The 27,314-nt window shown below is 39.0% G+C and overlaps 1 protein-coding gene across 1 annotated transcript; it reads right to left on the bottom strand.

The window, feature by feature from the left end:
- Window positions 1-1,405: 1,405 nt before the first annotated feature.
- Window positions 1,406-26,110, bottom strand: zmp:0000000760 (collagen alpha-1(IX) chain). The gene is made up of 26 exons (XM_053620558.1): window positions 25,869-26,110; window positions 24,838-24,961; window positions 23,150-23,543; window positions 21,728-21,805; window positions 21,496-21,597; window positions 19,837-19,890; window positions 17,225-17,278; window positions 17,020-17,073; window positions 16,889-16,942; window positions 16,639-16,692; window positions 16,480-16,533; window positions 16,330-16,383; window positions 15,233-15,286; window positions 15,096-15,140; window positions 14,960-15,013; window positions 14,815-14,868; window positions 14,674-14,727; window positions 14,490-14,561; window positions 14,357-14,392; window positions 10,452-10,496; window positions 10,328-10,360; window positions 9,545-9,691; window positions 7,341-7,517; window positions 6,516-6,606; window positions 4,316-4,393; window positions 1,406-3,282 (listed from the first exon to the last, which is right to left on the bottom strand). The coding sequence occupies exons 1-26, from the start codon at window positions 25,945-25,947 to the stop codon at window positions 3,053-3,055; spliced, it is 2,325 nt and encodes a 774-aa protein (XP_053476533.1). The 5' UTR covers window positions 25,948-26,110; the 3' UTR covers window positions 1,406-3,052.
- Between the last annotated feature and the right edge of the window lie 1,204 nt (window positions 26,111-27,314).

Genomic DNA, 27,314 nt, shown 5'->3' with positions numbered 1-27,314 from the left:
CACAGCCATTAATGTCTAAACCTCTGGCAACAAAAGTGAGTACACCCCTAAGTGAAAATGTCCAAATTGGGCCCAAAGTGTCAATATTTTGTGCGGCCACCATTATTTTCCAGCACTGCCTTAACCCTCTTGGGCATGGAGGTCACCAGAGCTTCACAGGTTGCCACTGGAGTCCTCTTCCACTCCTCCATGATGACATCACGGAGCTGGTGGATGTTAGAGACCTTGTGCTCCCCCCCTTCTGTTTGAGGATGCCCCACAGATGCTCAGTAGTCCATCACCTTCACCCTCAGCTTCTTTAGCAAGGCAGTGGTCGTCTTGGAGATGTGTTTGGGGTCGTTATCATGCTGGAATACTGCCCTGCGGCCCAGTCTCCGTTTCAGTATGTCACAGTACATGTTGGCATTCATGGTTCCCTCAATGACCTGTAGCTCCCCAGTGCTGGCAGCACTCATGCAGCCCCAGACCATGACACTCCCACCACCATGCTTGACTGTAGGCAAGACACACTTGTCTTTGTACTCCTCACCTGGTTGCCGCCACACATGCTTGACACCATCTGAGCCAAATAAGTTTATCTTGGTCTCATCAGACCACAGGACATGGTTCCAGAAATCCATGTCCTTAGTCTGCTTGTCTGCAGCAAACTGTTTGCGGGCTTTCTTGTACATCATCTTTAGCAGAGGCTTCCTTCTGGGACGACAGCCATGCAGACCAATGTGATGCAGTGTGCGGCGTATGGTCTGAGCACTGACAGGCTGACCCCCCACCCCTCCAACCTCTGCAGCAATGCTGGCAGCACTCATACGTCTATTTTCCAAAGACAACCTCTGGATATGACGCTGAGTACGTGCACTCAACTTCTTTGGTCGACCATGGCGAGGCCTGTTCTGAGTGGAACTGTCCTGTTAAACCGCTGTATGGTCTTGGCCACTGTGCTGCAGCTCAGTGTCAGGGTCTTGGCAATCTTCTTATAGCCTAGGCCATCTTTAAGTAGAGCAACAATTCTTTTTTTCAGATCCTCAGAGTTCTTTGCCATGAGGTGCCATGTTAAACTTCCAGTGACCAGTGTGAGAGCGATGACACCAAATTTAACACACCTGCTCCCCATTCACACCTGAGACGTGGTAACACTAACAAGTCACATGACACCGGGGAGGGAAAATGGCTAATTGGACCTATTTTGGACATTTTCACTTAGGGGTGTACTCACTTTAGTTGCCAGCGGTTTAGACATTAATGGCTATGTGTTGAGTTATTTTGAGGGGACAGCAAATTTACACTGTTATACAAGCTGTACACTCACTACTTTACATTGTAGCAAAGTGTCATTTCTTCAGTGTCGTCACATGAAAAGATATAATCAAATATTTACAAAAATGTGAGGGGTGTACTCACTTTTGTGAGATACTGTATATACTATATGTTCTTATTAGGCCAAAATTACCAATATAGCAGAAATGCTTATCATGGCTCTTCTTAAATTATCAGGTAGTTTTATTTATAGTCAAAGAGGAAAGGTGTAAGGTAATACTCGAGCTCCAGGAATTTAAACACCCAGAACCAAGTTAGAAATCTTAGTGTTATAATTGACCTAGGATTTTAGCTTCAGTAGACAAACCAAAGAAGCAAAAAAAAAAATCTAGTCTAGTTCAGTTTATCTAGCTATTAAAAGAACATTTATTCTAGACATCAGAAATGAAAGCACTGACGATACTCATAGGATGACTGGATCATCCTCACAATTTTTCTAGAAACAGGCCATGTAATAATTGTCCTTTTAAAAGAAGGAAATAAATTATTGCAGGGAAAATCATAAGGAGCAGCTGGGTTATATAATACTTTGAGCAAGCAGTAATAACTTTAATCATTTTGTTATATACACAAGTGATGGAAAATATCAGTGATCTTTTTTAAAAAATTTTTTTATAAATGCTATTTATATGGGGCAATGTTTTATTTAATTTTTTTTCTTATTTGTGAATAAAAATTACAAAATTATATTACAATAGAATAAATGTAAGGCACTTGCTAAAAATGCTGAAGGAGAGCTTTAAAAATGCACTTTAATAAAGTCATGTGTTATTTCTTCTGAAAGAATGTGATCAGAGGGCAGTATCCTTCTCAACTGGATTTGCAAAATGTTCAAACTCTCCAGGAAATTTGGAGGGGGGAAAAAACCTGGCAAGTTGAGGACATGACATCCAGTGACCTACCCAAAAAACTGTCAGCATCAGATGGACAAAAGATCATTTGCTTAAAGAACTGGGGGAAAAAAACCCTGCTTGCTTAGTATTTGGCACAATATCCATACACTAAAGTGACATCATCCTCTTTTGGCAAAATTTCTTTGAGGGCTAATGAGAACTGAAATTTTTAGCTGCAAGGCGAAAGAAATTTTAGTATGCTGGAGTTCATAAAGCATGGCATGACAACCATGAGTATTTTTTTTTTTCTTTCATTCACAAAGGCCACCACTAGGTCAGAAGAACAGCACGTGAAGTTTGTCAACCACAGAGGTGGCTTTGACTTGGTCTCTAGGTCATTTAAACCAGTGATGGCAGAACTGGTCAAAATCAACAGTCTGATGTATACTGAGAAAATAGATTTTGATCCGTGATGCTGTATCTTTGGGGGGGGGGGGACTTGCTTGGAAAAACGCAAATAACCCATGGCCAAATACAATTACAACCTATTGAGATACAGTATTAAATCATCTTCCCCAGTACCCTCACCTGAGCATGAAGTTATGAAACTGTGTGGGCTTACTCGGACAGGAAAAATAAAGTCCTTCATGAAGCTTGGAGGAATTTTCCATACGAATGATTTAGAAGCCACATAAATGCCTTTTTAAAAACACAAGACATTGTGACAATATTTGTAATCATTACAATACATTGTTAGCCACATACATTTCTCAGTTGATACTGTACGTTTGTGATGGTTCTGCTCTTTATTACTGGAATCTTAAAGTCTTTTGATGAGGAGGTATATTTTGATATATGTATTTACATCGGTTGTCTCACTACACAATTGCAGTTATCCTACAACATTATGGGCGTGTCCGCTGTCTCTGTGATGTCCGTCGGGATGAGCTCTGGGGTTCTTGTTGGGGTGTGCTACCAGCAGTCCCAGTGAGCAAACCACACCCTGAAGTCAGGCAAACTCCAGGAACCCCAGGTAGTCCAGGGTGACCCCTCAGTCCGGGTTGGCCGACATGGCCTCTCTCACCCATTTTACCAGGGCGCCCATCGAATACTCTGCCAGGTCGCCCACGCTGACCTGTAAATATGAGAGTTATGATGATATAGTCTGCCTGATAAACAAATAAGTGATTTGTTTTCTCACTGTAACATGAATAGTACCGGAGAATGTTTGCAGAAAATTATACTACATAATTTTTCATGATAAAATCTACAGTTAGATTTTAGGCCAAATGTTTGCATACATTCATTCAAGACATTCATACTTAAATTTTTCTGTGTTAGATCAATTAATCTCCTAAGAGGTCATAATCTCCAAGAGGTTTATTTTAGCCTTTATTTACTATATATATATGATTTTCAGTGGATCAAAGGTTTGCACACACACTTTGATAGTGTTTGGTGGCATTACCTTTTAATTGCTTAACTTGAAATAAACACTTGGGTTAGCCTTCCACAAACTTCTCACAATGCTTTGAAGGGGGTTTTGCCCATTCTTCCTGACATAACTGGTGTAACTCTGGTTTGTGAGCCTCTGTGCTCAGACACCATTTTTCAGTTTAGTCCACAAATTTTCTTTGGGATTCAGGACAGGGCTTTGTGATGGCCATTCCAATACTTTTACTGTTTAACCAAGTTTTAACTTTGATGTCTTGAGCTATTGCTTAAACATTTCTAGATAATCCTCCTTCCTTATAATGTCATTTAGTTTCTGAAGTGCACCAGTCAGTTTTCCAGCAAAACACCCCCACAGTATGATGCCACACCCATGCTTCAAAGTAGGGGTGGTATTTTTCAGATTAAAAGCCACAACCTTTTCCCTCTATGCATGGCTGTGATCATTATCAACATGGTGTATGTACATTTTTGACCCACTTTAATACTGATGTAGTGATATTAAAGCTGAAATAAATGTCTCTAATTGATTGGTTACCTCTGATGTGAAGAAAGTAGGACTTACCAAAAGAAATGTACGGTAACATGAAATGTGTGTTGTGAAAAATGGAGATTGAATATCTTTAGTATAGGTGTATATAAACTTTTGACCTCAACTTTAAGATGAGAAAAGTAAGAGTGAAGCTGATTCATATGAACGTAATAATTGAAATTACCTTTTTGTCCCTGGTCTCCAGTGTAACCAGTTAAACCATAACCTTTTAGACCCTTGTCTCCTTTCTCTCCTTGATCACCTGCATGAAAAAATTAAACTATTAAAACTGCACTATAAACTGGATGTATTAATGGTATACTGCCACTCTCAATACTGTTTAATAATCATGTGTGGCATTGCAGAATAAATGCATAACGGTAATTTAATTAGCTCTACAACAATACAAATATTATTATCCATTATGATATTTGATCATGTTTTCGCCTAAAGCTTTTTGTAATGCTAAATAATAAGCTCCTCTCATTTCTCTGTTACAAAAGTACACCCTGGACGTCAGACTTGCTGTATACAGTCCACTCCAAAAATATTGGAATGGAAAGGCTGTAGACTGAAGACATTTGGGTTTGAGATCAAAAGATATAATAAATATGAGAGTTGAGAATTTCAGCTTTTATTTCCTGGTGTTTATATGTACATGTGTTAAATAACATAGAACAGTGCACATTTTGTATCAGACCACCCAATTTGTAAGTAGAAATATTAGAACATGTGACTGACAAGTGTTTCTTGTTACCAAGGTGTGTCCTGTTAGATTGATTGTGTAAACAATAAATAGCTCTTAACATCTACTCTTGGTTTTAGAATTCAGTTTGAACTGTGAAGACTGCATTTGTTAAAAAGGATAAGCCAACATGAAGATCAGAGAGCTGTTTATGAGAGAAAAGCAAGTCATTTTGAAACTGAGAAAAAGGAAAATCAATCAGAGGCATTGCACAAACATTGGGCATAGCCAATACAACCATTTGGAATGTCCTGGAAAAGAAAGAAACCACTGATGTACTGAATGACAGACACCAAATGAATCGGCCAAGGAAAATAACAGCTGATGACCGAAACAACCCAAAAACAACAGTCAGTGACATCATCAACAGTCCCCACAGGGCAGGCACAATCCATCATTCGAAGACGACTTTGAGAGCAGAAATATAGAGGCCATACAACAAGTTGCAAACCACTCCTCAGCAGTTAGAATCAGAACGTCTGGAGAAAAAGGATCTGCTCATGATCCAAAACATACAAGCTCATCTGTGAAACATGATGGAGGTAGGCTCACGGGCTTGGGCTTGCATGCATGCTTTTGGAACATGCTCAATAATCTTTTTTGATGTAAGTCATGGTGGTATGAATTCAGACATTTACATGACCATTTTGTCTGCCAATTTACAGAGAAATGCATCCAAATTTATCGGGAAAAACTTTATCATGCAGCAAGACAATGATCCAAAACACACTGCCAACACAATAAAGGACTTTATCAGGGGGAAAAAGTGGCAGGCCAAGTCAATCACCAGACCTTAACCCAACTGAGCAGCATTTCACCTCCTGGAGAGGAGACTGAAGGGAGGAACCCCTCGGAAACAAACAACAACTGAAAGAGGCTGTGGTAAAAGCCTGGAAAAGCATCACAAAAGAAGAAACCAACAATTTGGTGATGTCATTGAGTCACAGGCTTGATGCAATTATTCCATGCAAGGGATATGCAACCAGATATTAAGTGTTATTTACTTTACTATACTTCAAGATGTGAAAATGGTTGGTCTAATTCAAAAGGTTCTATGTGTTATGTTCTTCAACATGTATAGATATAAAACCAGGAAATCTGAAATTCTAACCTTTGGTCTCAAATCCATCTTTTGATCTCAAACCCAAGTATCATGTACAGCACTAGCAAATGAATTGGCTTTTCCGTCCCAGTAGTTTCAGACGGGACTGTAGATAAAACCAACTCAAGCAACTAAATGCATTTAAACTAACCATTTACCTTTGCAGTATTTCATGCATCACCATTTGTATCCCATCTTCTTTCTAACCAAAATAAGGTAGTATATGTGGTAATTCTTCTTCAAACATTGTCAAGCATCCTTTGAATGTATCTGTGTGAGCATCAGTCTTTTTGATGTTTTTTTGGAATGGAAGCCTAACGGCTGGCCAAGTGTAGTATGCGCACTCTCCTGACAGATGTTGGCTCTATTTACTTAGTGAATAAAAAGTATGGCTTCCAGCTACTTTTTGAATCAACTTTTTTTTCAAGCATCTGAAAGGTGTTTGTACATCCTATTGTTGCTAGCTATATTTTTACATTTCGATTTTATATTGCCCTTCAAATGCATATGAAAATTACGATTATGAATAAGTATTACCTCGCACCCCTTGTCTGCCTGGATCACCAGGCTCTCCATAGAATCCTTGCTGCCCCACTTCTCCATCAACACCATCAGTGCCAGGATCACCCTAATGACGGTTCAACAAAAGTAATGTAATTTATTAGTTAGGTTCAGTTATAGCTATTACATAAATTCAAACAAATGTTTGAGTTTTATGGCTCAGAGGATGTTTTAATCAATTTCTGCTGACTATACAGAACATTTATTTCATAACATTGGAACCCAACGTCTTTCCTTTAAAGCATCAGAAGTCATAAAAAGTATGACTTGAAAAAAGCATCATAATTCTTGTGCAGAGGGTTTTTATAACCCATACAGTGTCAGTTTTATAACTTTTTACATGCATTGGAGGCTTGGTGAACTTTTATCTGCCTTTGAGCCTCCCAAGTGAACATGTTTGGTAATTTAGAAAAAAGGGAACTTTCCATTCCAAGGGAAGATGGGGGATTCTCTCTGACTATTTGACACAGTAAATGCCTCTGTCGCTAACCTCTTATGAGACATTTGGAAATTTTGAGTGTTTTAATTCCAACCAGTACTATCAAGCCCTTCAGCATGTTCTCTTACAGCGTACACACTATGTATCTAACTTGGCCCAGGAAATATTGAGAGCTGATGTATGGTGCACATTCTGTCTTTGTTTACCATGGAAACAAATTTTCTTGACGTCTAATGGGGCTCAAAAACATGCATTTTCACTTTGTGATGTCTGAAGCAAACCACATCTAAAGGTTGCTGCTGGGTTTTTTTTCCTTTTCTTTTTTTTTTTAGTTTAATGCTATGCAGAAATGGGAGACTCACAGGTGGTCCAGGTTGTCCCTTTTGGCCTGGGGGACCAGGGGCACCCATGGGCACATCGCCATAGAGTGGACACACAGCAGCACATGTCCGCTTCACAGAGTTGGCAAATGTGGACATCTGTTCCAGCGCCACACGCTTGCAGACCTCGATAACATGTTGGGCTGAGAGCGTTGGGCCCTGGGAGAGAAATTATTACCACATGCATTACTGGCTTAGACGCAACTCTGAAGCAAATCAGCCAGCTAAGGACAGCTTTGCCCCATGTTATACCAAAGCTTGGAAAGGAAATGGCTAACCTTGCAATGAGGGAGAAGCAAATACAGCCAACAACATTTTACCAGGATCATTATAGATTTATAGCCCATACTAAATGAAAACCTTGCCCCAAGCTGCAGAAACCACACTAATGAGAGTGTTTATTAGCTCTCTTGACACACGATGGTTGCCACACATTTTATGAATGTAATGCCAGGTGGCACGATGACTAACTTTGAAGATTCAGTGCTTTGTAACTGGGTGATGAGAATGTAAAGGAGCATAGTTTATGAAACTCTAGTTAGTAGACCACTGACATGATGATATATGTATTATTGAACAAAATGTGTTCATGGAACTCCTTCATTTGTTTTCATTTCTCAGTCACAGTAAACAAATCCTCTGAAACCTACAGAGCCCCCCTAGTGTCAGGTAAGAAAAAAAATACAGCCATGTGTAAACCATGCCCTCAGATTTGTAATCCGTGCCCTCAGATTTGTAAACCGTACCCTCAGTTTTGTAAACCGCGCACACCTCGTTAAAGTTGGGTTTTTATTGGACATTCGCTGTACATTCGAGCTTCTCTCTTCTATTTCTCAAGAAATAAACACACAAAAAGGATATAATGTGTATTGTCTTAATAATGTGTATTGACTGGACATAGAACCAATACAACTGAATATATTTTTAAATTTTCTCCCGTTAAAGCCCACGGAAGCCAATCTTTGGGAGACGCAGGTCATCAGTGCCTTATAGTAATGGAGTCAGTAAGGGACTGTCTAAAAAGTGCATGACCTGGGCAACTGTATAAGATTTTTATATGCCACGATAAGTTTATATGTGTAATAAAAAGGTATATCAGTAATAATATATATGCTATAAAAAAAATTCTTTTTCCATACTGTATCCTAACACTGCCATAAGTTAGATATCCTAGACATATATTAGACATGCCCAGGTCATGCACTTTTTAGACGGTCCCTTACTGACTCCATTACTATAAGGCGCTTATGACCTGCGTCTCCCAAAGATTGGCTTCCGCGGGCTTTAACGTGAGAAATTTTAAAAATATATTCAGTTGTATTGGTTCTATGTCCACTCAATGCACATTGTCATTTTTGTGTGTTTATTTCTTGAGAAATAGAAGAGAGAAGCTCGAATGTACAGCGACTGTCCGATATAAACCCAACTTTAATGTGGTGCGCGCGGTTTACAAATCTGAGGGCACGGTTTGCACATGCCTGTATTTTTTTTTTCTTACCTGACACTGGGGGGCTCCATAGAAACCCTTTCAACCCATGACCATAAAAAATAAGGGTTTTTTTTTTTTTTTTCTTCCCCCAAATCTCTTGGTACTTGTATATGGCCACATGTACAGTATATGGATATTTGTGAAAACGTGTATTTTTCTGTGTTTTGGCCCTCCATCCACATAAAAATGCCATTATGGTTCACAGAAAATCAAGCTTTTTAAAAACACCCTTCAAGATGGAGAAATTTTAATTCTCAGTTTTAGTGTTTTCGTGTGGACCGGAAAAAAAATGTTTTTGACAAAACTGTCACCTGGTGCAAATCTTCTCATGTCATTTGTAGTTTGTAATTTGTTATTGTTTATCATTGTGTGACTTTATTCATCATTGCCGCTGACTAGCTTGTAAATTTGTGAACTGTACCTTCTTATTTGATGACGTGAGCATTTTCAGAACAGAACTTTTTTGTGAGTTTGTTGAGATTTTCAAAAATGCTGTTTGTTAGCTGTAAAAATGTTTTCGGAAATATCTGTATGTGTGAAGAAGAGTCACTGTCTAGATTCTGGGTGATGAAAACTGTAAAACCAGTCCTGACTTTATAGTCTGGGTCAAGGGGTTAATAAATTCTTGAGTAGTTTATTAATATAAGAAGGCAGTAAAAGGGTTGTTAAGATTTCAGTTAGCACAGCCAATACTCACTGGTGGACCTGGAGGTCCCAGAAAGCCCTCTGGCCCTTCGTCTCCTTGGACACCTTTGGTCCCCTCGTTGCCTTTACGGCCAGTATCTCCAGCTGGCCCTCGCTTCCCCAGGCCTCCCTGTGGCCCTACCTCACCTCTATCCCCCACCTTCAACATGTACAAACAAGTTAGTTTAAATGATACAACAATTAGTCATATTTGATATTTAGTATAACTGCATTGCTACATTTCACTATTTGTATCTCTCCGCTTGTCTGTGTTTGCTTCATAAACTTCCAATAGCAATAGTTCATTAAATTGAAACTGTTACTAAACATACTATGAGCTGTCAGTCCATGTTGCATGGCAACATCCAGGTGAGGCTTCTTTTGAAACTATTTTTGTCGTCAGTGAAAATAAACAAAATATCTGTTACTTGATATTAATTTCTTGTTTAGGACTGTTGTCTAAAAGCAATCTCACACTTGCAAGCACTCTTGCTCATGAGATATTGCTTAAGTATATGCAGATATTAAGTCTATCTATGAAAATCCCATTTGCCTTGGCAATCAATGTCAGGATTGGAACTTCAGAGTGATGTACATATTAAACATCACTGCTATTGTCTGTGCATATTAAGAATACTCAATATGATCCAACTGCAGTTCTACAACTGTCATACAGTATTACTTGGCTGGAAAGATATCAAATCATGACTGCATTCAGTGCAGTCACAGTTTTAAAATACTTCTAATAGAAACAGTACCAGCTACTGAAGACTGTAAAATCTAGGGTGAACCTTACCCTTCCTTTTGGTCCTTTTTGTCCTTTCTCACCCTGCATAATCAAGAAATCTTAACATCATTAACTGCACACACACAAAAAGGACATTTGTGCACTGCAAACATAATAAATGAAGTTGTAGTACCTTTTCCCCTTTTACACCTTGAAATCCTGGAATACCAGTACTTCCCTGTGAAATGCACAAGTAATAGCAGGAAAATCAGATGTAGAAGGCCTAGCTATCCAGCTATTGTATGTTCAACATGGTTGTCGCATCACCACTGCACTTGAGAAGCACTGCTATCTTTCTTTTGACTTTTTATTTGATTTTATTTATATACATTACTACCAACAGTAACGCATTTTGTTTTTGCTGGATACGTATCTCCATTTTTTTGTTTTTACATTGGAGCTTTCCAACTGTTTAATCTTCAAACTGCTTGCCAATCCTTACATGAGGGAGAAAATATGTGGTGTAAGAGGCAGAATACATTGACGTACTTGGGAGTGAAAAACCCAAAATAGTGGAGTTTCTTACTAATGTTCATCTCTGTGTTTGTTACTGGACTGTTTGTCCATGTTTTAGGTGTGTACTACCACTTATTGTCCTTATGGCCTGAAGAATTCTAGCCCATGCACATTTCCCTGAAATAGGCATTAGTCAATTTGTCTGTGAGGGAGGGGAAAAGGTCTGTTCTAGATTGGCCTACTGGATTTTTCAGCTGAAAGTCGTTATAACGGTGTTTTTGCAGCTTTGACCATTAAACATCATATGCATCTTGCAGATGAATAGATGAAATGCACCATCAGTCACGAATATGAAAAACTCAAAATTAACCATATTCTCCTCTGTATATTGGTTTTGCTATACAATAGGAAATGACACCTTTTTTATAGTTTAATAAAAATAAATTAGAGGAGTTCAGTGCAAGTACAGTTTTCAAGCTTTGCTCTCATCCTTTCAAGGACTTGGACTAGAGAGGGTTTGTGGTGCTTCTGCGTTCCATGTTCTACACAGCATGGCATGCATATCATTAAGTACATGATTCATTCGATTCATTGTTAATGTCCCCTACAAACTTAATCTAAATGATCCAGCTAAATACTGAGACTACTTCGATTCAACACAAGACGACATGATAACATCAGTCACGTCACTATTTGTCCAGGGAAATTGTGCGTATTTAGAGATATATTAAGTATCTGGTTGAGTTGATTCCTTTGGCTCCCCATCCAGATTATGCAAATCACCTGTGTTCACTGCTCTGAGAGTGCCAGATTTTTATCAAGTCAAGCGTCCAAGATCAAGTTTTTCAGTCGTGTCTAAATCAGTGCCTTTAAACAAAAGTAGTTGCTTTCGAACCCAAAAGAAATCAGGGATAGCAAATGTGGACTGAAGAAGGAAATAGAGTTTATTTTGCTGGCAAGAGTAATACAGTGTAACAGAGAAACTGGAGAGAATTTTAAAAAATGAAAAACAAGACTAACACTGATCTACTGTGTGAATGAGAAGATGGCAAGCATTGAAATGTCTAACTGGGGTCCAGTGTGTGTGTATATATATATCACATTCACTGCAAAGTTTGTTTTATTTAACATTATGGCTTTCACTCTAATTATCACTGAAGCCGATATCGTACAAAAAAAATGTCCAAGGACAGAATCCTACGTAACTGTGACGCACGTATATTTTAGGCGAAGTCCACCCCGTGTGTGCAGTTCTTGTGTAGCTTCTGAATAGCACTTAATTTCCTAGTTACAGTATGTCACTGGTCTGAATACTGATTTTGCAACTTCGGGATTAAATCCTCACGAGGAGGTTAACTCTGCTCTGAGTATGGCTCTGTATGAAGAAAATGATAAAAATCCATGGGGACTTCCACTGAATGAATTTTGAATTAAGTATAGACCATTTCATAAGGTTAGACTGTAGTAGAGAACTGACACTGGAACAAGAACAGAGGACTCTGTGTTTTTAGTCACAGACAGTTTGTTGTGTGGCTGCTCTCGTTGCCAGCTGGCGGTGCATGGCGACATGGCACACGGTGCAGGGCAGACATGACACCACTGTTTAAACATGTGGGGATTCCACACTGTCAGAGACCCACAGCCAGGTTCATGTGCATATCCTTGAGATTTTGGAGAAAATTGTTACCCAACAGCTTTATTCTTTTCTAAATAGTAATAACAAGCAGGATGTATTTCAGGCTGGTCTTAACACAGAATCAGCGCTGGCTGATGTGGTCAGTGACCCACTGCTTGCCTCAGATTCTGGATTTGTGTCTGTTTTGGTGCTACTGGATTTGAATGCAGCATGTTACATTAATTACTGTGATTATATTTTACTCGACAGACTAAATAAACAACCGGTTTAGGCATTAGTTCTTGTCTGGCTTAGATCTTATTCGACAGACCATAAGCAGTTTGTTAACATAAACGGAGATTCTTTAAAGCCTAAAGCTGTACAATACAGTGTCCCACAATGTGCTGTTTCAGGTCTCGTATTATTCTTCCTTCATATCCAGCATGTAATTCGTCATTTATAATGTTGACTTTCACTCCTACTGTGATGATACACATTTATAATTGCTAGCTCTGCCCAGTTCAGCAGTAAAAGGGAGACATGATAAACATAAAAGAACTGTCCTCCTTTTAAATTCTGACAAAAGTGTAAATGGTAATGTTGGGTCCTTGGTCAACCCACAGTAAGGTTATTGATTTCTCTGTGGAGATTTATTTATTTTTTATTGTCTACTGTTAATTCCAAGGATAAGTTGCATATGGTAGATGTTTTTTTTTTTTTTTCTTACAACACCCCTAAACCCTGGAATAATGTTCAAAAGAACATGAACAGCAGTTCGGTAACTATACCACAGCATGGCTGAATTCTCAAATCTGATTGATCAAAAGGGGAATTCATTATTTTCGTATAATAGCACGGCTCAGAAAGTAGTTCTCTCTGTAACATGAATGATAGGTTAATATTAATGCACTTCTAATGCGTTATTGTTTCTATAGTGACATCTCATACACAGGGACTTGTATGGCAGATGTTCTGAATAATATAAGACCAATAATAAACAGATTTAAAAAAAAAAAAAAAAAAAACATGTTTAACAAAGTAAAATGTATATTAATCGGTGATGCAGAGATGTTTTTTGTTAGGAGACATTTTAACATTTATGGAAGGCGTCTCAGTTGTAAGTGCTTTGTAATAGTCATTGTGCTTTGAGAAGATTATAAGCATAGGAGAGACTTCAGGATGGAGGTACGCTTTCTGGTACCTCGGTAAAATGACACGATGTGTTTTGTGAGTGAGTGATCTGATTGAGTGAGAGGAAAAAAAAAAACCAAGGCGGGGGAAGTTTTTGTTTGTTTGTTTGGGTATGATTGTTTACTGTGTCTATAATGTAAGTGAGACCAGGACCGAACTTGTCTCTCGGACATTCCACGATATTAATCTAGCAATAAAACGTTAAAATGTGCCACGTTTCTTGCATAAATAAATGACAAATCGCTGTGGTATAACTGGAACAGCACACTCCAAACCATGCTATTATATGGAAAATAATACACTTACTGGGTGATGTGTGAATGATTATGCCTATTCAGTTCAATGACGTGTTCTTAATGAGCCTAATTTAATAGAATTTTAACCGTGTACCAGTAAAAGTCTTACTTTTCGTATGTCAACTGTCTTGATGCATCAGAAATGGTCAAGATGTACATCTGTGTACAAATATTTGAGTCTTACAACATAAATCGTATCTGTTTTATAGATATTTTCCTGTATGGAAAGAGAAGCTAAGTATCCTTAACCATTGAAACGCCATACAGTCATGTGATCTAACTCGAAAGCCTCCTGACAGAATATATTGTTGCAAGATGTTTATGGATATTACATGTTAGCAGGAATAAAATATGCTATATCGGAGTATATTTAATGCACATACCAGCTCACCCCTTACTGTCATACAATGCAATCTCAGTCATCATTTTGGAGCACAGTGAGCATGTGGTTACAGTGACAGAATGAGTGGAGTTCTTTACCTTTGGACCTGGTTTTCCAGGTAATCCTATATGTCCCTAGAAATAAAATACCACATTTTAGGATGAGAATTATTTTCAGAGAGAATGCACTTCAATTTCACAGCACTCTGAAATATCTTTCCAAAACATTTACCGTTTTTCCTGGAGGCCCAATGAGTCCTGGTCTTCCTGGCTTTCCTGCTGAGCCCTTATATCCTTGCAGACCCTAAAGAATGTTTTGGGTTTTTTTAAATGCAGCAGAAGGCTGAGTTTGTCATTTGTTCAGGTGATGATGTGTAACCTGATTGCAGATTGTAATAGTAATAGTAAGTACTCACAGGGCGTCCTTGATGACCCATATTCCCTGGAGGCCCCTGAGCACCTTTCTCACCCTGTTTGAAAAAGGGTCCACCATACTTTATGGCTACACACAACATGTGTTCATTAAGACTGATGTTTGTGACTAAAGCTGACGTTACCCTGTCGCCAACTTTTCCAGCTTTGCCCTCAGGCCCTTGAAGTCCTTGATAAGCCTGTGAGGAAACAAGTCGAGATTAGCACAAAAATGAAAATGTGAGATGGAAGAAGTATAATGAGCAGTAACATCATAGTAACAGAGCATACCTCAATGCCAGGGTCTCCATCCCTTCCAGGTAAACCTGGATCACCAACAATACCCTGAAAAATTCATAACCTTTCCATTTATTCACACACATTTCCATTTCTTTGTTGTGATGTGATGCATGTAGATTATGGCTACCTTTATTCCCATGTCTCCAACTCTTCCCTTAGGCCCATGTATACCCTGGATAGGGTGAAAAAGAGACGAGCATATACTAAAAGTATGGTAATACATTTGTAATTTAATACAATAATGTAAAGCAATGGAATATTTACAGGCTTTCCTTTTTCTCCAGGTTCTCCTCTTTCACCAGGATCTCCCACAACACCCTGTCATATAGCAAACCAACAAAATTTATATTGAGTCAGGGTCATTCCACTAAACCTAGAAAAATGCTTAAATCTAGAACCCTTAATGTTGAAGGTTCTATGCAAAACACTAGAACAGTTTTTCAAGTAGAATCCCTATAGCAAAAAAACAATTTAGCCAAAGAACCTATTGTAAGAGCATAGAGAGAATCACTGTTTGTAATCAGTCTTATAGGCATTAACTTGAATGAATGAATGAATAAATAAATAAATAGTTTTGTAATTTTTTGCAATTATCTCTGAATAAGATACAAAGAGGTTCCTAACTTGGATTGTAGCTATGCATTTTACAAAAAAATGTTATGCTCTTTATGGACGTATAACAATTTACGTAAGGATAATAGTTTTTAGCCACATTCTCTTTCTTTCTAATGATTCAAAGTATGTAGGTGATGTGAACTACATAAACAAAACTTTTAAAAGCCTTCCAAAGCATCCATGATTCCATGACTGCTGCGTTTAAGCTGGTACGGATTTAAACAAAATGGAAGCGAATGTTTTCCGTGAGACACTTTAGACATGCTTTTGGCTCACATTTGGACATGGTTTGTCATTGATTAACTTGCGTCCTGTCATGATTCTTGTCCCCAAGATTTTTAAAAACAAAGTTATGCCCCTGATGTCAGTTCTTGTTCTTACTTAACAAACGTATACAAGCAGCTGCTAATCAGCAAGCTTAAAGCTCTAGTTATTCAGCTAGCAACATCACTTTTTTAGCCAATTTTGTGTTCTCACTGCCAACTACAATGATGTCCTTAATAAAACATAACAAAAACCATAGCTATAGTAGACTATAACTACTTAATACTCAGAGCCAAAGGCATTTGCTTAGAAGAATTCCTCGGTAGACTCAACTGCATAGAGACTTAATTTCCCAAGTAAGGCATGCATGGTTGATCTTTGAGGTGACTAGTTTTTGATTTAAAAGCAGACCAGGGGTCTTAAATGTCATTGTGGTAAATAATGGAGCATGGTGTGATAATGCCTCTATTCCATTTGCATACCTGCAGGCCTTGTGGTCCTGGAGGTCCATCTTTTCCAGAGGGGCCTTCGTCTCCCTTTAGAGATGGACAAATGGAAACAATGAGACCGTCTGAACACACACAGTAGATACCTGTTTTTGTGATTGAAACCACAAAAGGCACTAAAAGTACCTTTACTCCCTGATATCCAGGAATCCCCAGGTACCCCTGATCTCCCACTGAACCCTGGAAGGAGCAAATGAGTCATGTATTATACAGCAGCAATATGAACTTCTGCAAAACAGTTGCTTTTAAAATGGGCTAAAACAATTTAGTTCTGGTCCAACTTACTCTCTCTCCTGGCAACCCAGTCTCCCCTCTCTCTCCAGGAGGCCCTCGCACTCCCTACGGTTGTTAGTAGAATAGCATGCAGTAAAAATCACTGATAAAATGAATGCTGCAATACATTTGTTTGCACAGTTGAGTGATGTAATACATGCGGATTATAAGCACGCACATGCGACTGGAAGATATGAGAATTTCCCTCACTATTTCTTAAGACAGCTCATGTCTGAGTTTATATCTTTGCTATACTTCTTACCTTGTGGCCTGCAGCACCTGGTAAACCTTTCAGGCCTTTAGGCCCTCTGTCACCCTGCAAGAGGAAGATTCATTAACGTTTCCGAATATGTAGAAGCAGAATCGCAAATGCCGTATACATTATGCTCGTACTTCAGGGCCACGGAGTCCTCGCATTCCCTTCTCTCCTTTGATCCCGGCATAGCCCTAGGGAAACACATTCAATCCAGTTCAGCTCTCTCTGTATAGAACCTTTCGCAGCAGAGAATATGCCATGCACAGATCAGGGCAGTAGGAAAAGTAGTAAATGACAATCTTTAAAACTGAAGGTTTTGTTGAGATATAATAAGTGGCTTACCTTAGGACCAGGTTGGCCTATGTTTCCATGTTCTCCAGCATCTCCTCGTCGCCCCTACAATAAATAAGCAATGACGTGGTTACAGATAGACATTATAAATTGGATAGCTTCAGCTCTTAAATCTGCGTGCCTGAGATGTGTTGAAGCCATAGTAAAATCCTTATATGCATACCTGTGACCACATTGCAATAATTGAATACTGTATTAATGCACCAGGTTTTAAACCAATAAAACCGTTACACTATTCTGTCCTATGAATGCCCTAATCTTTCAGGTATGTTACTTAGCAAGTCTGTTCACAGACTACATTGTGTGGTAGAATAATTGTTTATAGTGAGTATTATGAATAATAATAACATGAATTATTTACTGAACACTGGATTTAATCATATTGTTTTGTTTGCTATTTTGTACAAGCAGTAAGCCGCAAAAGGGTGTGTTAATGTTGTTGTGTTTTTTTTTCCATGAGTAAAAGCCGCCTTATGTATGACCAATGCGAAGTTGCTTTACTTTTTGCTTTAATCTAAACTCAAAAAGTGCATACAGTAAATAAACTACACAGTTGCTGCTGTGCTACTTGTATCTAAATGTAAAACAGCAGTAAGGTTCAACATCTTATGAAAGAAGTTTAAGATTTTGTTAACCCTTTAAACTCCCGTTGTATTATTCATCCTAAAGCATAGCGTATAAATCATACATATATAGAAATATATAACATGGGAGTTTATCAGATTACCATTACATGTATAAAAGACTGCCTAGAGCAAATTCTGTAGAATTTGAACTTGAGCAAAACTGAGCATAAAAGGCGCATAACTGTTTTGAAGATGGTTGCATTGAGTCTTTATAAAAATTCATTTCCCCTGTTATTTATCGAGTGAGGAAAAACTAAGACCTTAACATTTATGGCATTGACGTGCAAATACCTGGATCCTTTGAACTGAGTGGGTTTATATCCCAGATGCCTTTTCTTTTTTCCATTTGAATTTAACACTAGCTGTCACATATTTAACAGATAGAAGGCTGTCTCTGTGGTATATTGCTTCTAAAATGGGCCTTAATTGTTGCTTTGCACCACCGAAGCCAAATGTTAATTGACTCTCTTTGTCTATTCCCCATTTAGTTGGCTCATCACTTTCAGTCATAAACAAGCACTTATTCACTTAGCGCCTGTTTTCATTTGAAAGCAGTTCATTAGCACAAGCTGAGCCTGGTCTGTAGACACACTGCAAGTGTCAAAGAGTAAACGGACCGCTGGAGGTCCTGGAGGTAAGAGCGGACAGTGGAATTGGTCTGGTGTATCGAAGACCACCCAGTGCAGCGGATATCCAGTGTGTCTTTGCAGGGCAGGAAATACTGCGCTGTCTCCAGCAGAGCAACTGTAAACACGTGTTTTCCTGACTGTGAAACACACACTCGGTCGGAATTAATTTTCACCTTTCGCAGTGTTTAAGGATGCCCGCTCCTATTAAGAATAATTTCTCTCGTGGCACAGTCATGTAGTTTCTCTCTTGAAGACAAGATCATTTTGTGCATGGCACATGGTTTAAAGATATTTCTCCTTTTCCAGCTCACTACTGGGAACTGGATGTAGATCAAAGACATAAATTAGTAAAAGGTCTGGAGTGGAAAGAACTGCCCAGGGGGGAAAAAAACACCAGTCAAATGTATACAAAGTAAGTGGATCCTGATGCAATGTGCCTTGTCCTCTAATTAAGCTGATCCTGAAACCATGCCCTTTGTATTTGCTATCTATTCTCTGGCTTTAATCAGTTTGAGTCTGCTGTCATCAACCTGAGTGTTCACGCCTTGTTAATTTATCCCCTCTGAGTTAAACACTTAGTAAACTAGAACAACAAACACACTGTCCTTTAATTCATAATTATACCGTAAAATATGCATTTCAATATTTCAAACAAAGAAGAGTTGGCTCGCAATGTAGTAAGTTAGTCTCTTCCTTACCACCTGAACTAAAGCTCATATTCTTTTTCTCTTACTCTATGAACGTAAGCACTGTGCCATTTGATTTACTGTACTTCATATGAGGGCACACAGTCTCATCTACTGAACACCCGTGCTCAGTGTAGGCGATGAGGGAGCGCGCTGTTATACAGGCCGCTATTCTAGCTTTCTCATCTACCAAACATGGTGATTTTATATAGAATGCACATTATAAGTTATAAGTGTGTGTGTGAGTCAGAGACTCACCTTTTAGTGGTGCTTTATGTTATTATAATGAAATCTGATTATTGTCTTGAATGCCAGCTGTACATGTCCGTGCTAAAAGAGTGAGGCAAGCCGCAATATTTACCATCTCGAAGCAAGGCCTGTTCCTAGCTCTGTTTCCATCAAGCCTTCACTCAGAACTGCTTTCACTGCCATTTTCCACAACTTCCCAGGCCAGGTCCACTCCTACTGTCTCTCTTCATTTCTCTTTCTCTTTCCTTCTCTTCTTTCATTTGTACTCCACCCACTAGCTCTTGACTCTGCATGTTTGTTCCCCAGTGAGTCCTTAATAAGCCTATATCAGAAGCTCAATTAGTTAAAGGCTGCAGTTAGCTGTCGTTGAGGTTGCCGCATAGAGGTAAGAGTTTTTGGCCTGCAGTTCTTACCCAGTTTCCCATTCGCCCTGGTTCTCCAGGCTCTCCTGCCAGACCTCTGTGACCCTGTGCATGGACAAAAAGGCAGGGACAGATCAGCACAGTGCCCTCCACTAATATTGGCACCCTTGGTAAATATGAGCAAAGAAGGCTGTGAAAAATTGTCTGTTGTTTAAATGTTTGATTTTGTGCAAAAATTCACAAAAATACTCTGCTCTCATGGATATCAAACAATTGCAAAAAAAAATCTTTGTTAAATATATTTGTGCAACAATTATTGGCACCCCTATGAATTCATATGATAAATATATTTCAAGTATATTCCCATTGATATTTTAATTTTTTTTTAGTACACCTGAATGACTAGGAACAGGAAATTGTTCAACCATGACTTCCTGTTTCACAGGGGTAACACACAGGCCAAATTCCCTTACTTGCTCATAACAATGGTTAAGACCAAGGAATATAGCTGTGGGGTGCGGCAAAATATTGTTGAGCATCACAAAATGCGAAGTGGCTATAAGAAAATAGCAAAGCATTGAAAATGCCCATTTCCACCATCAGGGTAATAATTAAGAAGTTCCAGTCAACTGGAAATGTTATGAGTCAACCCTGGAATTGGACGCGTTGTCAACACACAGTGAAGAGGATGGTTCACGTGGCCAAAAATATATCCAAGGATCACAGCTGGAGAATTGCAGAAGTTAGTTGTGTCTTGGGGTCAGAGAGTCTCCAAAACTACAATCCAGTGTCACCTACATTACCACAAGTTGTTTGGAACGGTTTCAAGAAAAAGCTTCTACTTTCATCCAGAAACAAATTCAGAAGTCTTCAGTTTGCCAGATAATACTGGAACTTCAAATGGGATCGGGTTCTGTGGTCAGATAAAACCAAAATAGAGCTTTTTGGTAATAAACACCAGAGGTGGTTTTGGCACACACAGAGAGGTAGCCATATGGTCAAGTACCTCATGCCCACGGGTAAATATGGTGGCGGATCTTTAATGTTTTGGGGCTGTTTTTCTGCCAGAGGACCTGGACATTTTGTTAGGGTACATGGCATCATGGACTCTATCAAATATCAACAGATATTAAATGAAAACCTGACGGCCTCTGCCAGAAAGATTAAAATGGGCCGTGGTTGGATCTTGCAGCAGGACAATGATCCAAGACATACATCAAAATCAACACAAAAATGGTTCACTGACCACAAAATCAAGATCCTGTCATGGCCATCCCAGTTCCCTGACTTGAAACCCATCGATAACCTGTGGACTTCGAAATTTGAAGGATCTGGAGAGATTCTGTATGGAGGAATGGTCTCAGATCCCTTGCCAAGTATTCTCCAACCTCATCAGGCATTATAGGAGAAGACTCAGAGCTGTTATCTTGGCAAAGGGAGGTAGCACAAAGTATTGACTAAAGGGGTCAATAATTGTAGCACATCTATATTTAACAAAGATTTTGTTTTTTTTGATAAACCTGTGTTGTGATTGGAATTGTTTGATATCCATGACAGTGGAGTATTTTTGTGATTATTATTTATTTTTAAACAAAAGATTGAACAATAACAATTTTCCCCAGCCTTCTTCGCTCATATTTACCAAGGGTGCCAATATTCGTGGAGGGCAGTGTAGCTACAGGGAAAAGGCTTTGATGAAAATATGGCTACCTTTGGACCAGAAATTCCCTGTGGACCTGGCTGTCCATGGATACATTTACATGTGGCTCTGCCTCTACTAGCACTCAGGCCAATCTCTGCATGTCCTCCACACTATAAAAAGCAAGGGGAAGGAGAACAGTTATAATGGGCAGTGATCAGAAACTGTAAGCATGCACGCACACACACGCGCACACACACACACACACACACACACACACACACACACCACATGCTGACTCACCACACTGGAGAGCTCACAGCAGCCTTCAGAATAGGCCTGGTCAGCATCACAGGAAACACGCATCCTCTGCAGGTCCACCTGTATAATCACAGGGCACCAGTGTGTACATTTAACTACATGCCTGATGTAGCATGATGTGTGAATGATTGATTCCTGCAGTCCTCAATCACATGCCTAGCTCTAAGCTTTTCTGACCAATATAAAACTAAACAGGGTTATGGTCTTAGAGAAATGACTAAACCTACCTCTGCATGAGTTATAACACAAGGCCTATATTGCCAGATTACGAGACTTTTTTTTTATAATAAATCACTCCTACGTTGTTTAGGAATAGATTCCAATGAGTTGCTAAAGTTGCCAATGACGTTATACTAGCCTCCGATTCATGGACATCCAGTGTATAACATTCAGTTGCAACACTATTCAATTTGAAGCTTTTGTTCAGTATAATGTAATCGCTTAATATAATATAGCCCAAGTGGTAATATCGGTATGAAATATCGATATATAAACAAATGCCATATATAATTTGTTTGTTCATGAAAAAAATTTTCAATTAAACTAGACTTGCATGTGGAATTTAGGAATTCAGTTACATTATTCAGAATGAACAGATGATGTGTTCTAATCAGATATGAGGCACGCTGATAGGAACAAACAAAGATCACATTCATTAACTGCATCCTTAGTAAATGCCTGATCAGGGTGGTTTAAACAAGGCTACTATGTTGTTTATATTTTGGGAAATTTATATATATAAAAATATATAAAGAACTAGAGTGAAGTAGCTGAGATTGAGGAACTAGATCATGCTGACATTGCTGGCATTTCTACTTCTGGATTTTTTCCACTGTTTTCTTGTGTTTCGGGGGCATAATGGTAGGGTTCATATTTAACCTTTTTTTTTAAATAAAGGATGGCCACACCCATTTGGGTTTAAATCTCAATACAGATATGGATATTTGAACCATTAAACAGATACAGGTAGGGCCATTGCGTTACAACCCTTCTGTGCATGTATGACGATCATTTGTTTCTAGTGGATTTCTGAATTGCAAATCCGTAACAACTGCTGCACTGTCATTTACTTAAGTTGATTTAAAATTATTTCATTATTGCTAGTGATCTGTTACATTTGAGAGTATCTGTATCTGATGCTGTACTGTATAATATACAGTTTAGCATTACACTATTCTATAATCTATGCTTTATATGTTAGTGCATCGGTTTCTGATGCATTGATGTTCTGGAGGCTTGTGGTGGTCAAACACCTTACAAACACATTTTAATCTACATTTTTTCACCACCCGTGATATGTAGCCTCCTAAAGTTCACACGTTTTCCAATGTACATAAAAATTATTCAAGAAATGACATCAACTGATGCTGCGAGGCTGAAGTCACATTCCTGAGTGTTACTCACAGAGACCGAGCGACCGCCAGCAGTTCTCTTGACGATGGAGGTGTAGCCGCGGAGGATGACTGGCCTTGGCTCATCCAGCGGCTCGGTGCTCACTTCTTCACAGTCCACCAGTAGCTTCGCCTGGTCTCCCTTCACGCTGAGCGCCAGCTTGTGCCACTCACCGTCGAACAGTTTTTCCACACCGTGGAAGGTGCGCAGCATCTGTATATTGCTGGGGCTGCTGTAGAAGAAGTCCAGCGTTCTAGAGTCACCATTAAAACGCAGCCCTACCAGGTCCCGGCCCTCGGGGTCACTAATCTGCCAAAGGTTCCAGGACGCCTTCGCCTCATCCTTGGTTATCTTGAAAGTGGCTATGACAGAGTAGTCAGTAGGCAGACCATTTGGGTAAACGTCGCTGGATGAATAGGAGGTTGGCCAAAATGTTGGGCGTTCGAGAGATATAAATAAGAGACAGTGTGTGTGACAGATTAGCAGAAGTGGTTATGTGGGAGAGATTATGACATTGATATATAAATACAGGAAATGCAAGTGCAATAACATTTACAATCCAATGAATTTACAAGTGTAATCACTCGACAGGCAACAACGATTTAACAGAATCAGACAATCAAAGCTTTGTATTTGTATACAGTTTTTGGGTGTTCTTTGGGTGATCTTAAATCGTGTTAATGTAGGCCACATGCAGTCTTTTTTTTTTCCACTCTTGTCTTTTATGGTTTAGTTTGTTTGTGTATTATAGCTTCTGTGGCTTTTTTTGGTTTGTTTTTAAACAGAGCCAGTTTGTTGAAATGAATGCTGTTGAAGTTAATGTTTCTGAGAACAATGAGGCTGTTTCACAATCCACATTAGTGCACAGATTTACTTGGGAGGCCCCCACTCAGCCTTCTCTCTGCTTTCCTTGATGCTGTTGACCACATTTTGCCTGAACACTTGGTCGATGATTTTGCACTAATGTGCACTTCTCCATGTGTAAACATGATTTGGTTGTCAAGCTGCAGAGGTTCATTGAGGACAGCTTGCTTGGCCCACACACAACTAGGAAAGACCCAACACATGGAGAAACTACTGCTGTTCCTGGAATCACAGAACTAACCCGTTGTAGCTTTCTGTGGTCCCAGCAGCATATTATATTGTACTTAAGCTTGTGAAGCTCTAGGGGAATTTCAATACAGCTCTGTTTTTTTCACTGAATAAAGAAAATATATAGCGGTTTGATCCATATAATGAAATCCTTTTGCATGTTGTCTCAGTAATCCAACTCGACAGTAAATTCTGATCAGAAACGGTTAGCACTTATCAAATCTGATCAGCAGAAGGAAACAAGAGCTATTGTTTGTAGGAGGGAATGATTGCACTGGGTGGAAAATCAGGACCAATGGAAAACTCATGAAAGTAAAAAAAAAAAAAAAATTCCTTCTGAACACCACATGTCGCAGGGGACTAAACACTTCTCATGTGTCCAAGTATAACATTGTCTCAATTTAAACCTTGGCAAAGTAGCAGGTTTGGCATGAATGAGCTTTTGCACCACCTGTGCATGATCTGTGTATAACTCTGGTCTTCCTCAGAGCCAATTAACCCCTAAAAGTCCCAGCTTATTATTCAGCAAGTGCTATGAATTATTCATAGTGAATCTTGTTTGCATTTAACTTGAGAATCCAAAAAAAAAAAAAAAAATTCTACAGTACCTCAAGCTCTTCCTTAGATGCAGGGAGGGGTTTACACGATACGCTACTGTGTCTGGCTCGGAGCCTTTCACCTGCCTCACCCCTCTGCTCTCAACCAAACGGAACTCTTCCAGCAGGTCATAACCTAGAAAACCAAATAGACACACTGTGTTGTTGATAGAAAAATCATACCGAATATATACAGTGCAATTTGTTTTCACTCACATTGCCAATATTTGGCTATCCAATTCGGTCCAGATATTGAGGCTTAGAAATGTTCACAAAACATTACCAGTTGTATACGTAGAAAACGAGAATGGAAAACGGCTGAGCTTTTCTTGACTAGGTTCCGAAAGACTGGCAGAGAAATTCTTCAATCAATCATTTTGTTATTCTCAAAAAGTCTTTTAATTGGATATAATGAGTGCATGATTTAGTCACGCCCAGGGCGATTGAACTGCAATTAGAATAACAGCCAACAACATTAAAGGCATCCAACAGCCTAATATTAGTAATGTACTCAAAGAAAATAAACACTTCACTGCTAAATATATTGGCCAAGTAATCGTGTTAGAGGCTAAAATCACATCAGGAAAAATGTAAAAAATGCTGCACGAAGGGCAAAGTGTATAGTTGTGTTTCCTAGATTGATTCACTGACTGCATGAGTAGAAATAGTAGGATGGTTGCCTGAAACCGCTTTCTACTTATTGAAAGTTTTGCTATTTTGTAGCCATGCCAAAAAACATCTGATGTGTTCATGAAATACTGCAATGTGCCAAAATGATCAGCCCTAGATGGTACAGAATACCCATAATGCACATTGCCATAGAGAGTAAGGAATACACAGGGTCAGTACAGGAGGTCTAGTTGGCCTGGTGTGGCTCTGTGCTGCCCCTTACAGGTGGAACTTCAGAGCATCAAATACCAAATTCACCACCTCCTAGAGTGACATCAAACTCTGGTTTGTGCTTCAGTCTAAGTGTGTGATGTGTCCGAGTTTACAGTGACAGTCTTGTAATGTATTGTAGTAACGAGCAGTTATATACTTACTTGGCAGATCCTGACATTTAGTGAAGCCCAAGAAAGCCAAGAGAACACTGAGAACCAGTATTTTATTTAAAGCTGGCATTGTGAAAATTCTGAGACTCGGTTGCTAATTGTACCTGCAGGACAGAGTGAGAGCAGAGAGGAAGAAACGCTGAAATGGATATAACAAAAGGTTTGCGCCGACAACTTGGCTGAAATATTTTATGCCAGGGATTATGCAGAGCTAAAGTAATTGGATAACAATTGGGTGGGGGGGGGGGGATTCAAATGTTATTGAAAAGAACAAAATTATTAATTGTATTATAGCTTAAGTCAGGTCAGCTATTCAACAGCGTTTCACATACAATTTAAATTAATTTAGATCTGAAATAAAATGAACACATACACTAAAAGTAACTAGGCATAGGCCCTGTATATAACATACATCACCATTTATTACATTTGTGTTAATACAGTATCAAATTCATATTTCTGGAAAACATTTTCAGTAAATGAATTAAGTAAACTGGCATATGAGCGTGTGATGGCACCAAACCTCCAACTGGCATTTTGTTATCTAATAACTGACTAAATGATTTACTAAACATATCTACTAGTATAGTTTCCCCAAGTGTTGGCCAATTGAAGACACGCACCAAAAACTCCCCCACAAAAAAACAACAATTCTAGCCTATATTTTTACTTTATATGCAGATGTTGCTTCTATTATTATGGCTCCCAACAAGAATGCCTACTTCTACCATGCCGAGTGTTATTCCAGCTGATGATGAAAATTTACTAACAACCTCAATCGATACAGACACCTCAATAGACTTTATACATTTTTTTAATAGCCAAGCACATTTTACAAAGCTATGTTTGGAAAAAAAAAAAAAAAAAACAACAACTTGCTAATTCATAGCATTCTTGTTTTTTTTTTACCATATAATTTTAGTAAAATTATGGTTAATTATATCAGATGAATGCAATTGACTTACATATTCCTCATACAGTGGCGTATGGTGCTGCGGGAAGTCGATTCTTCACCAGGTTCCTGTAGTATAGTCAGCTTTAAAGTGGCATCTCTAGGCCGAGCCCTGCTTTAAGCTCAGAGTCCACTTACAGCAGCTTGCTCTCCGACGTGATCCTTGCGCTCCACTCCACCCTAGGTCCCGATGGCTCTTGCCTGCTCCTGAAGCCCACTGCTCCTACGAAACCTGATCAGAGTTGAGAATTACCCTGAGTAAACAAACACTGTGCCACAAAACTTCTGAGGCCAGTCGGCTAGATCAGGAGTTCTCAATTAGATCTCTAGAGATCCACCGCTTTGCACAGTTTCCACTTATTTCTACTCCCCACACACCTGATTTACTCGAGCACTTTACCAGTTAGAATAATGTTAAATGGGTCAAAGTTCTTGTTGGATGCCATGAACAATGGTAGATACATTACTTTTTATCGAAGGCCAAA

Source organism: Ictalurus furcatus, chromosome 3 (genome assembly GCF_023375685.1).
Source record: "Ictalurus furcatus strain D&B chromosome 3, Billie_1.0, whole genome shotgun sequence".
Lineage (NCBI taxonomy): Eukaryota > Metazoa > Chordata > Actinopteri > Siluriformes > Ictaluridae > Ictalurus > Ictalurus furcatus.
Note: the sequence above shows the minus strand (reverse complement) of the source record. Positions and strands in the feature narration are given on the sequence as shown.

Excerpts from the sequence above, each read along its gene's own strand:
- zmp:0000000760 (XM_053620558.1), bottom strand. The coding sequence starts at position 25,947 with ATGCCAGCTTTAAATAAAATACTGGTTCTCAGTGTTCTCTTGGCTTTC. Across the intron at positions 21,806-23,149 it reads CTGGCGGTCGCTCGGTCTCT|GTGGACCTGCAGAGGATGCG; the intron begins GTGAGTAACACT and ends GTGATTATACAG. Across the intron at positions 6,607-7,340 it reads AGGGACAACCTGGACCACCT|GGTGATCCTGGCACTGATGG; the intron begins GTGAGTCTCCCA and ends AACCGTCATTAG.